The following is a 13157-nucleotide window of genomic DNA, read 5'->3' on the forward strand; positions in this document are numbered from 1 at the left end:
ACTCGGCTCTCCCGCCTCAGAGGCTCCGGCCTGACACCCGGCCGGAGCGCCAGGACCCTGTTAGCCACACAGCTCAGAAGAAAAGGGAGAAAAAAAGAAAGAAAGAAAGAGAGGGAGGGAGGGAGGGAGAGAGAAAGAAAGAAAAGAAAAGAAAGTTATTAAAATAAAAAGTAAAAAAAGTTATTATTAAAAATAAGAAAATAGGACAGTAATAAAAAAAAGAAAAAACAAAAAAGAAAGAAAAAAGAGAGCAACCAAACCAAAAAACCAATCCACGAATGATAAGAAGTGCTAAAAACTATACTAAAAGAAAACCAAAAAGAGACAGACAGATAGAACCCTAGGACAGATGGTAAAAGCAGAGCTATACAGCAAAATCACACAAAGAAGTATACACATACACACTCAGAAAAAGAGAAAAGGGAAAAAAAAAATATATATATATATATTAAAAAAAAGGAAGAGAGCAACCAAATCAGTAAACAAATCTACCAATGTTAATAAGCTCTAAATACTAAACTAAGATAAACATAAAATCAGAAACAAATTAGATGCAGAAAGCAAACCCCAAGTCTACAGTTGCTCCCAAAGTCCACCCCCTCAATTTTAGGATGATTCATTATCTATTCAGGTATTCCAGAGATTCAGGGTACATCAAGTTGACTGTGGAGATTTAATCTGCTGCTCTTGAGGTTGTTGGGAGAAACTTTCCCTTCTCTTCTCTGTTCGCACAGCTCCTGGGGTTCAGGTTTGGATTTGGCCTTGCCTCTGCATGTAGGTCACCTGAGGGTGTCTGTTCTTTGCTCAGACAGGATGGGGTTAAAGGAGCAGCTGCACCTTTAATAGACATGTCGATGTATTTCTGATGTATTTGTGGGGAAGAAGGTGATCTCCACGTCTTACTCCTCCACCATCTTGAAGGTCCCCTTTTTTTTTTGTATATTTTTAAGCTCCTTTCCTTTCCTCTGAAACTCCCATTCCTTCCATTATGTTGGTATACTGAATATGCATGTTCCACATTTCTGTGAGGTTCTGATCATTTTTTTCTGTTCTTTTTTCTGTTTGTTCCTTGTTTTATGTAATCTCTATTGCTCTATATTTACATTCACTAGTTATTTCTTCTGCCAGTTCATATATACTGTTGAGCCCCTCTAGGGAATTTTGAGTTTCAGCTATTATTTTCAACTCCAGAATTCCCCTTTTGGTCTTTTTAACAAAAATAACAATTTCTGTCTCTTTATTGGTATTTTCTATTGATATGACATTACTGTCATTATCATTTCTCCCTTTATCTCTTTAATCATGGTTTCCTTTAAGTTCTTTACGCTTTACTTTTTTTTCGCCACGCCACGTGGCTTGTGGGATCTTAGTTCCCCAACCAGCGATCGAAGCCAGGCCCACAGCAGTGATAGTGCCAAGTCCTAACCACTGAACTGCCAGGGAATTCCGCTTTACACATGTTTATAATGGCAGTCTTGAATTCTTTTTCTGTTAACCTGACATATGGTTGCTCTCATAGGTAGTTGATGTTGCCTGCTTATTTTTCAGTTTATGTGCCATGCATTTGTGTTTCTTTGTATGTCTTGTAATTTTTTTTGTTCTTGGAAATCAGGCATTTTAGTAATATATTGAAATAAGTCTGTATATTGGTCTTTCTGCCACCGCCTGCTTCCTGCCCTGGCTTTTCATTGTAATTGGCTTGTTTATATGTTTGGTGACTGGCAGGATTATTTTCATGAGGTCTGGTCCCACCCCGTCCCATTTTTCTCTAGTGTTAAGCCTCTGATGTTGCTTCCTGGGGAGGAGCAGCTTTGGGTATGCGCAGTCACCCTGAGAGGATAGTGGTTTTGGCAGGGCTCCCATCCTGTTTCTCTGCCAACACCCATCTGTTTTGTTCTGAAATTTTCCAGCTCTTGGCTCTGTTGTTTTCAACAGTGCCCTTGGGCATAAACTGTTTTGTAGACTAATTCAGTCCAGTTTGGGGTCCTTTGAAGTATTGGTTCCTGAGGTCAGTCTTTGATTCTTGTTCTGATCCCAGGAGGACTCCTCCCAGCCGTCTTCTCTCCTGCAAATGAGCTGGCCTAGAGTTTAGCTCTGTCATCTTGAATCTGTGAAACTTTTCCCGATTGCCTTTCATCACAGCCTCTACTCTTGTTCAGAGCCCTCTTAGGCCTGAACCTCTCCTTGCTCTGTTGCTGGGAGGAGAGTAAGAGCTATTTGTTTTACTGCCTGCTTCTCCTTCCCCCAGGCAGAACCTGCCAGGCAGGGCTCTGGAACTGGGAGTGGGGGGAACTACACTTCTGTGTGAGAGACACCCCGACTTTTGGAGCTGAGCACCCATGGGGAGGGTCAGTAGCCTGAGATCTTCTTGAACTGCCTTTCCTGGTGTGGAACCACCATTTCATGAGCCCAAACAAGGGTGATCAGAGCTCCAGCATTCCCAGCAGACTCTCACACACGGTAAAGTTTCTGTTCCATGAGTGGGGTCTTAGAAGTAGAGAATCTCGACCTTATGGCCTCAGCCACAGGCAGGTGGAACAGGATCATAAATGCTGACCCCCCGCTCTCCCCAGGGAGCCCCGTCCCCTTGGCCGCATGGTCTGGAGTGGAGCCGGCCTCACAGAGCTGGCAGGCTGGAGGGAGGGAGGGGTCTTGGTTCTCATGTTTCTTGCCAAACTTTCATGGCATTTTTCTTGTTTAGATATTTCTTTGTTTGCTCTATGCCCTTAGGACCATTTCCAGCAGCTTTATTTATTTATTTTTAATTATACATTTATTTATTTATTTATTTATTTATTTATTTATTTATTTATTTATTTATTTATGGCTGGGTTGGGTCTTGGTTGCAGCGAGCGGGGGCTGCTCCTCGTTAGGGTGCATGGGCTTCTCGTTGCTGTGGCTTTTCTTGTTGCAGAGCACGGGCTGCAGGGGCGTGGGCTTCAGTAGTTACGGTACGTGGGCTCAGTAGTTGTGGCTCACGGGCTGTAGAGCGCAGGCTCAGTAGTTGTGGCGCACAGGCTTAGTTGCTCCGTGGCATGTGGGATCTTCCCGGACCAGGGCTTGAACCTGTGTCCCCTGCATTGGCAGGCAGATTCTTAACCACTGCGCCACCAGGGAAGTCCCTACAGAAGCTTTAAATGATTAGGGTTTTAAATTATTTTCACCACTTTTCCTGGCAAGCCCATCCATGTAGTTTTTTTACACTGTCATGCCTGAAGTCAAATTCTGTTGCATTGATTTTTCTTTTCTTTTTCTGTTCTTAATTTCATCAACTTTTTTTTTTTATTGTTTCCTTGCTTCTGCCTGCATTGGGCTCCTTTGTTTTTCTTTTTCTAGTTCTTGAGGTAAGACTTTATATTATTGATCAGACTTTTATTCTTTTCTAATGTATGTATTTTATTGCTGTAAATTTGTGTCATCACTCCTGTAGTTTGTGTCCCACAAATTTTGTCATGTTGAATTTCCATTTTTATTCATTTCATCGTATTTTTTAAATTTCCTTTGAGAGTTCTTTGATCCATGGATTATTTAGAAGCATGTTGTCCCTTTATATCTTTTTTCCTTCCCTTCTTTTTAGCTTGGTTTACATATTTCCTCTGCGTGTATTTTGGTCCATATAAGACAGTGTTTGACAGTTATCTTTTCAACTGTGAAACATAATTTAGATGACTTGAGGAAATGGAAAGTTTATTATATTTACCCATATTTTTGTTTACCATACTTTTTCTTCCCTCTTGATGTTTCAGCATCTCTGCTTTATTGTTTTTTTTCTGTTTAGACAATTTTCTTTAGCCATTCCTTAGGGTAGGTCTGCTGGTCACATATCCTTTTAGTTTTCCTGCATCTGATAGTGTCTTGATTTCTTTCCATTCTTGAAGTATACTTTCAGCGTATATAGCATTCTGGATTGACAGTTTTTTCTTAGCACTTGAAAAATATTGTTCCACTTCTTTCTGGCCTCCATGTTTTTTAATGAAAACTTTGCTGTCTTTTAAATTATTTTCCCCTAATAAACAACATGTCATTTTTCTCCAACTGCTTTCAAGACATTTTTATTTTCAAAAGTTTAACGATTATGTGTCTTGACATGGATTTCTTTGGATTTTTCCTCTGGATTTTGTTAAGCTTCTTGAATTTATAGGTTTATGTCTCATGGCAGTTTGGGGAGTTTTCAGCCATTATTTTTTTGTGTACTTTTTTCTGCTCTGAAAAAGTCTCCTTTCAGGGCAGCAGTGGCACCAAAGTTAGATCTTTTGTTATAGTCCCACAGCTCCGTGATATTTTTTTTCTGTCCTTTTTCTCTCTTCTTTTTAGATTGGGTCGTTTATTGTTCTGACTTCAAGGTTAGTGGTTCTTCCCTTTTTCCCCTCCATTCTGTAGTTGAGCCCATCTACAGAACTTTTTATTTCACTTATTGCACTTTTCTCTTTTAAAATTTGCATTTGATAGCTCAATAAAATTGAGATATCAAATATAAGAAAAAACATTTTCCATTTACTTTTTCTTGGATATCTACTGACTCTTTGCTGAGCCTTTCTCTTTTTTCATATTTTTCAAGTGTGTTCACAGTTGGTCATTTAAGCATTTTTTTTTTTTTTTAAGCATTTTTATCATGGTTACTTTAAAGTCTTTTTCAGGTTATTCTAACATTTCTCTTGTCTCAGTCTTGGTTATCTAGTGACTGTCTTTTTTATTCAGTTTCAGATCTTCCTGGTTTGGGGTATGAGTGAATTTTTGTTGAAACCTTGGCATTTTCTGTATTGTGAGATTTGGCATCTTATTTAAAACTTTCTGTTTTAGCTAGTTTTCACTGACACCTCTCTGGCAAAGGAAGGGCGTCACTTACAGAAAAAAATTTTAAATGTTCTCAGTGGCTAAAAAGTAAATCTGGAAAGTAAATGAGTTTGAATAGTCAAGAAAATTTAGAGGAAGACTGTGGACTGAATTGCTCTATCAGATAGGAGTATCCTGCAGTATTATCTGCTTGTGGTTCAGATCAATAGGACAAAACAGGTGTCTGGACTAGTCTTGTTTTTAGTCTAATATATTGTTATTTACCACACAGAAGCTTTAATAGGTATTATCTTTGCTTTAAAGTTGTTGCTTTTAAGTCATTTCTTCTATTTTAAATTTTTTAAGGCTGACTTTTCCATTCTTCTTCTGGAACTTTCTGCTGCCTATGTTAAGTGAAGACACTTTAATTTGAGAAAGGTAGCCTAGTCTCTTGTTTTTAATACACTCAGTGAGACTGTATGTTATAATAAAAGTCCAAAACAAAACTCTACTGTTCCAGATTCTTTTGGTTCCTAGGAATAGAAAAGCCAACTCTATCTGGATTAAACAAAACAGGGAATTTATTGACCGTTTTAACGGTAGTTTTCGCTCCTTGCATGGCTGCACCCAGGGACTCAGATAGGGGTTCCGTTGTAACGGTAGTTTTCGCTCCTTGCATGGCTGCACCCAGGGACTCAGATAGGGGTTCCGTTGTAACGGTAGTTTTCGCTCCTTGCATGGCTGCACCCAGGGACTCAGATAGGGGTTCCGTTGTAACGGTAGTTTTCGCTCCTTGCATGGCTGCACCCAGGGACTCAGATAGGGGTTCCGTTGTAACGGTAGTTTTAGCTCCTTGCATGGCTGCACCCAGGGACTCAGATAGGGGTTCCGTTGTAACGGTAGTTTTAGCTCCTTGCATGGCTGCACCCAGGGACTCAGGTAGGGGTTCCGTTGTAACGGTAGTTTTCGCTCCTTGCATGGCTGCACCCAGGGACTCAGATAGGGGTTCCGTTGTAACGGTAGTTTTCGCTCCTTGCATGGCTGCACCCAGGGACTCAGGTAGGGGTTCCGTTGTAACGGTAGTTTTAGCTCCTTGCATGGCTGCACCCAGGGACTCAGGTAGGGGTTCCGTTGTAACGGTAGTTTTAGCTCCTTGCATGGCTGCACCCAGGGACTCAGGTAGGGGTTCCGTTGTAACGGTAGTTTTAGCTCCTTGCATGGCTGCACCCAGGGACTCAGGTAGGGGTTCCGTTGTAACGGTAGTTTTCGCTCCTTGCATGGCTGCACCCAGGGACTCAGATAGGGGTTCCGTTGTAACGGTAGTTTTCGCTCCTTGCATGGCTGCACCCAGGGACTCAGATAGGGGTTCCGTTGTAACGGTAGTTTTCGCTCCTTGCATGGCTGCACCCAGGGACTCAGATAGGGGTTCCGTTGTAACGGTAGTTTTCGCTCCTTGCATGGCTGCACCCAGGGACTCAGATAGGGGTTCCGTTGTAACGGTAGTTTTAGCTCCTTGCATGGCTGCACCCAGGGACTCAGGTAGGGGTTCCGTTGTAACGGTAGTTTTCGCTCCTTGCATGGCTGCACCCAGGGACTCAGATAGGGGTTCCGTTGTAACGGTAGTTTTCGCTCCTTGCATGGCTGCACCCAGGGACTCAGGTAGGGGTTCCGTTGTAACGGTAGTTTTCGCTCCTTGCATGGCTGCACCCAGGGACTCAGGTAGGGGTTCCGTTGTAACGGTAGTTTTCGCTCCTTGCATGGCTGCACCCAGGGACTCAGGTAGGGGTTCCGTTGTAACGGTAGTTTTCGCTCCTTGCATGGCTGCACCCAGGGACTCAGGTAGGGGTTCCGTTGTAACGGTAGTTTTCGCTCCTTGCATGGCTGCACCCAGGGACTCAGGTAGGGGTTCCGTTGTAACGGTAGTTTTAGCTCCTTGCATGGCTGCACCCAGGGACTCAGGTAGGGGTTCCGTTGTAACGGTAGTTTTCGCTCCTTGCATGGCTGCACCCAGGGACTCAGGTAGGGGTTCCGTTGTAACGGTAGTTTTAGCTCCTTGCATGGCTGCACCCAGGGACTCAGATAGGGGTTCCGTTGTAACGGTAGTTTTAGCTCCTTGCATGGCTGCACCCAGGGACTCAGATAGGGGTTCCGTTGTAACGGTAGTTTTAGCTCCTTGCATGGCTGCACCCAGGGACTCAGATAGGGGTTCCGTTGTAACGGTAGTTTTAGCTCCTTGCATGGCTGCACCCAGGGACTCAGATAGGGGTTCCGTTGTAACGGTAGTTTTCGCTCCTTGCATGGCTGCACCCAGGGACTCAGATAGGGGTTCCGTTGTAACGGTAGTTTTAGCTCCTTGCATGGCTGCACCCAGGGACTCAGGTAGGGGTTCCGTTGTAACGGTAGTTTTAGCTCCTTGCATGGCTGCACCCAGGGACTCAGGTAGGGGTTCCGTTGTAACGGTAGTTTTCGCTCCTTGCATGGCTGCACCCAGGGACTCAGATAGGGGTTCCGTTGTAACGGTAGTTTTAGCTCCTTGCATGGCTGCACCCAGGGACTCAGGTAGGGGTTCCGTTGTAACGGTAGTTTTCGCTCCTTGCATGGCTGCACCCAGGGACTCAGGTAGGGGTTCCGTTGTAACGGTAGTTTTCGCTCCTTGCATGGCTGCACCCAGGGACTCAGATAGGGGTTCCGTTGTAACGGTAGTTTTCGCTCCTTGCATGGCTGCACCCAGGGACTCAGGTAGGGGTTCCGTTGTAACGGTAGTTTTAGCTCCTTGCATGGCTGCACCCAGGGACTCAGGTAGGGGTTCCGTTGTAACGGTAGTTTTCGCTCCTTGCATGGCTGCACCCAGGGACTCAGATAGGGGTTCCGTTGTAACGGTAGTTTTCGCTCCTTGCATGGCTGCACCCAGGGACTCAGGTAGGGGTTCCGTTGTAACGGTAGTTTTAGCTCCTTGCATGGCTGCACCCAGGGACTCAGGTAGGGGTTCCGTTGTAACGGTAGTTTTCGCTCCTTGCATGGCTGCACCCAGGGACTCAGATAGGGGTTCCGTTGTAACGGTAGTTTTAGCTCCTTGCATGGCTGCACCCAGGGACTCAGGTAATATTAGGGGTTGGTTTCTCTCTCTTTCACTCTTGGGCAGCCTTTCCCACTTTTGATGTCTGTCCCCTCACCCTTACCCCCACCCCTCATTTCCCAACATTTTCAGGCTTACATTCCATCCTTTCTTTTCTAACAGTTCTTACACAAGTCCTGTAATTGAATCTGCTTGGCCTGTTTTGGGTCACAAGTCTATCCCCGAAGCAATCATTTTGGACTTGGGGACAAAATATGTTGATGGCTGCCGTGGATCATGTGTTCACCCTTAGAGCTGGAATGGAGGGCAGTAGGCCCCACGTGGCTTAAGGATTGAGCAGTAATTCTCTGCAAAACTGAGGCACCCCACACAACTGTCTCTTATGTGCCTAGTTGGAGGCTCTGTCCAAGACCATGGGCACTTTGGAACTAGAGGAGGAACAGTTCTCGTTCTTCCTCAGACGGTGCCGTGTATAGTTTTGCTTGTTTTTCTCTGCTTAGGATACATCCTGGATGTTCAGATGGCTCCCTTGCTCATTTCCTTCGTATCTCTGTTCAGATGTCATCTCTTCAGGTTTACTGATGTCCCTGTAAAACAGTGCCACCACCACCACCTACATGCCTCTTTCAAACCCTTTACCGTGCTGTTAACTTCATAGTGAGCGAATATGTTTATCTTCTGTCTTCCTCCATCTGAAGAAGGACCTTGTTTCTCCTGTTTACTGCCATGCTCTAGGTTTCTAGAACAGTGCTTGGCACATTGCAGGCATTCAAATATTTGTCTGTTAAACAAAGGAATACATGAGTATTGTGATAGGAAAATGAAAAACAAAAGGAGAAATGAGGGCAGAGAGGACTGTCGTGACCAAAAGAGACAAATGGCTCTTAAAGGTATGGAGGAACTTATTTGGAGAGGAGGAGGGTAATGTTTGATACTGAGCAATTAGGAAAATATTCCTCTTGCATCCCTGCTGTTTCTTTTACTAGAGGCTTCTAATAAAGGCTCCTGTCTTTCCTTATTAGGGACATTGTTAATTATTAGCTCATGATTAAATTAAAATTTTAGTTAAATAATTAAAAGTAGCTTAAACGATGCCTCTCTGTTAACATGATGGATAGCAGCACTGTAGAGTAGAAATGTTGCAAGCTACAAATGTGAGCCACATAGGTAAGTTAAATTTTTTTAGTAGCCACATAAAAATATTTCAAAAGAAATAGATGAAATTAATCTTAATATTATGTTTAACTCAACATATCTGAGCCATCATTTTAACATATAGCCATTGTAAATTTTGTTAGAGATATTTCACATTCTTTTTTGGGGTATTAAGTATTAGAAATCTGGTATATATTTTATACTTACAGTACCTCTCAATTTAGACTAGCCAATTTTGATGCTCATTAGCTGCTGGTGACTAGTGACTACTGTATAAGACATCACAGTCTAGAACATATATGCATGCATTCCTTTATTCAATAAGTACTTTAGAATAGTGCCAGATACCATTCTAAATGCTTAGTGTTTACGGATGAAGAAGACAGATGGGATCTCTGGTTTCAGAGAGTTTATATTTTCTCACGAAGGGACAGATAATTAAATAAATAAAATAACTTTGAATAGCGGTAAGTGGGAAGGATGTTATTTATATTGATTGATTTAAGTAATATACATAACATAAAGTTTACAGGTCTTAAGTATATATCAGTAGATGAGTGTGTTTATGCAGTATGACTACCACCCAGATCACAAGGCCCCCCTGCCCTTTGGTAAGAAGTTTGAAAGACTTTTACGTGGAAGAAGGGGTGGGAAGAATGTGTATTATCTTTTCTACTTTTGAGAGACATGGAAAGGAAGAAATATTTTTCTGGACTACTGCACTATTCAGTTTTGGGAAGAAGGAGTTAAGCTTGGAGCCAAATCTGTCCTTTGTCTTTGAGCCCCCATTTTTTATTTTTATTTTTTTAAGATTTTTCTTTTTGATGTGGACCAATTTTAAAGTCTTTATTGAATTTGTTACAATATTGCTTCTGTTTTATGTTTTGGTTTTTTGGCCACGAGGCATGTGGGATCTTAGCTCCCAGACCAGGGATCAAACTTGCACGCCCTACAATGGACGGTGAAGTCCTAACCACTGGACCATCAGGGAAGTCCCTGAGCCCCCATTTTTTAGTGGTAATATATTTTTTAAAAGACTCTGCTGCCCCCTACTATCTAAAATGAGCTGAGAAACAGTTACAGAACTATACTAAGTGAAGAGGTCTATTGTTTTATTTAGGGTTTTAGTAATAACAAAGTTAACCATGGGCTTCCCTGGCGGTCCAGTGGTTAAGATGCCGTGCTTCCACTGCAGGGGGTGCGGGTTTGATCCCTGATCAGGGAAGTTCCACATGCTGCGTGAGGTGCGGCCACAAAAAAAAAAAAAAAAGTTAACCATGATATTTCATACTCTGAGTGCATTATAAATTCCGCGTTGATTCTATAGTATTTATTAACTAAATATACATAATATTGGATTATTCACATTAATAATTTTTTTCATAAGAGTAAAGCAAATTTGTAATTTGTACTCTGATACTTAGAAAGTTCAAATTATTTCTTTTTTAAAATTAATTAATTAATTTATTTATTTTTGGCTGCATTGGGTCTTTGTTGCTGCGCGCGGGCTTTCTCTAATTGTGGTGAGTGGGGGCTACTCTTCGTTGTGGTGCGCTGGTTTCTCATTGCGGTGGCTTCTCTTGCTGCGGAGCACGGGCTCTAGGGCACACGGGCTTCAGTAGTTGTGGCGCACCGGCTTAGCTGCTCCACGGCATGTGGGATCTTCCCAGACCAGGACATGGCCCTGCATTGGCAGGCGGATTCTTAACTACTGCGCCTCCAGGGAAGCTCTCAAATTATTTCTTAAAAAGGTAGTATGGTTTGCATATTTGCATACTCCAACTTTACAAACAAATTAGTAAATGTGGATGTAATGTTTTTCACTTTAGAATCTTTTATAATTCAGTTTCCTTCTGGGGGAGTTAATGGCGTTTTAAAAATCAGGTATTTGTTACTCTTGTGCTTATGTAGAACTTGAGGGAGTTGGTAGATTTAATAGGTAATTCTATATAAAGCTTATTAAAATTAGGTTTTCTTAGTGTTTTAAAATGATATTAAGAGAATATAAATTGTAGGCCACATGCTTTACATGTGAATGATGATTATCGTTTTATCTTTGCAGATTTTGAAAGATATAGCCAACCGATACCATATGATGAGAGGTTCCAAAATACATTTTGTGCCAGGCTGGGATTGTCATGGGTTACCCATTGAAATAAAAGTATTATCAGAACTTGGTGGAAAAGCTCAGAATCTTTCAGCTATGGAAATTAGAGAGAAAGGTAAATAATCTCTATTTCTGTTTTAAAATGGTATTTGTAAACACTGCTTCCTTGGAAAAGTCAGGGCTTTATCAAAGACACCTGTTGTTTTTTGGTTTTTGCTATTGTTTTTCGCTTATAATGAGATCTCTTGGAAACCACTTTGTGTCAAAGAAAATTAAGATTTTGTGTAATTGACTTTTATGAGAACTTATGTTCAGAAATGAAGGAAAGATTTGTGAACACATCCAAGTACATTTTTCAGTTCTTTAGTCTTCACATTTTGTTGAAATTATGATTTTGGTCAATGTTTTTATTTACTTTCTTGGCTAGGACTTGACCTATTTTAGGTGTTAAACCAAAAGTAATTATTAAATTAAAAATTTTTTTAAGAGATCTCTTTTTTTGATCCTTTCCTTCCATAGAATGTGTCAGGGAGGACTCTTCTATCCTTTTTCTTTTTTTAAAAGAATTAATTAATTAATATTTTTAGCTGTGTTGGGTCTTCGTTGCTGCACACGGGCTTTCTCTAGTTGCAGCAAGCGGGGCCTTCTCTTCATTGTGGTGCACGGGTTCCTCATTGCGGTGGCTTCTCTTGTTGTGGAGCACAGGCTCTAGGTGCACAGGCTTCAGTAGTTGTTACACAGGGCTCAGTAGTTGTGGCTCATGGGCTCTAGAGCGCAGGCTCAGTGATTGTGGCACACAGGCTTAGTTGCTCTGCGGCATGTGGGGTCTTCCTGGACCAGGGATCGAACCCATGTCCCCTGCATTGGCAGACGGATTCTTAACCACTACACCACCAGGGGAGTCCCCCTTCTGTTCTTATATATTAAACTGTTTTGTTTTTTTTTAAAGGGCTCCTCAGTGTTTATTTATTTATTTATTTTTGGCTGCTTTGGGTCTTTCTTGCTGTGTGCGGGCTTTCTCTAGTTGCGGTAAGCGGGGGCTACTCTTCGTTGTAGTGCATGGGCTTCTTATTGTGGCAGCTTCTCATGTTACAGGGCACGGGCTCTAGGCACACGGGCTTCAGCAGTTGTGGCTCTCGGGCTCAGTAGTTGTGTCTTGCGGGCTCTAGAGCGCAGGCTCAGTAGCTGTGGCGCACAGGCTTAGTTGCTCCACGGCATGTGGGATCTTCCCGGACCAGGGCTCAAACCCGTGTCCCCTGCATTGGCAGGCGGATTCTTAACCACTGTGCCACCAGGGAAGTCCCTAAACTATTTTATAATTGGATATGATTGTGAAGATTTCATACTTCCTTATGAAAGAGTATTATTGGTTATACTGATTACTTTTGTGTGTGTGTATATATAATGAAATAAGAATTATTCTCTGACCTTTTCTTAAACTAAGAAATATGAAGAATAACTTTTCCAGTTTATTTTTTCTAAAAGTAAGGTCATCTTATGATCTCTCAATAATCGAGGAGATGGTAACAAAATTTTAACTTTTGAAATTTTAGTGAATTTTAGAATTTGTTGTAGGTATCTTCTGAGCACTTTAACTTTCAGATAATTTTCCTATTAAAAATTTTTATAGTCTATGTTGTGTACAGTACCTGCATTGAGAGAGATACATGCTAAGCCATGTTTAAGAATTTGAATTAATTTGTTTTCAAAAGCTTTTTGTTTCTTTTATTGTTTTTAGCTAGATCATTCGCCAAAGCAGCAATTGAGAAACAGAAATCGGCATTTATTTGTTGGGGAATAATGGCAGATTGGAATAATTGCTACTATACATTTGATGGAAGATATGAAGCCAGACAGTTGAGAATTTTCTACGAAATGTATGATAAGGTAATAAAAGTTTTTTTTTTCTTTGAGTATGTTAAAATATGTGTTACAGAATTCCAGCTTTCATTTTTCTTTGTCTTTTATAGGGCTTGATTTATCGATCTTACAAACCTGTGTTTTGGTCTCCCTCATCAAGGTATTTATGTCTTTCTGGTACTAAAG

General features: G+C 41.6%; 1 protein-coding gene across 1 annotated transcript in view; it reads left to right on the top strand.

Annotated features, from left to right (window-relative positions):
* Positions 1-13157, top strand: part of IARS2 (isoleucyl-tRNA synthetase 2, mitochondrial) — a 77786-nt gene that overhangs the window by 26059 nt on the left and 38570 nt on the right. Inside the window, exons 3-5 of the mRNA XM_082394300.1 lie at positions 11067-11226; positions 12850-12998; positions 13082-13131. Of these exons, the coding sequence (XP_082250426.1) occupies positions 11067-11226; positions 12850-12998; positions 13082-13131 (359 nt within the window). The remainder of the gene's footprint in view (positions 1-11066; positions 11227-12849; positions 12999-13081; positions 13132-13157) is intronic.

This window comes from Balaenoptera borealis (genome assembly GCF_965194805.1).
Source record: "Balaenoptera borealis genome assembly, chromosome: 1".
Taxonomy (NCBI): Eukaryota; Metazoa; Chordata; class Mammalia; order Artiodactyla; family Balaenopteridae; genus Balaenoptera; species Balaenoptera borealis.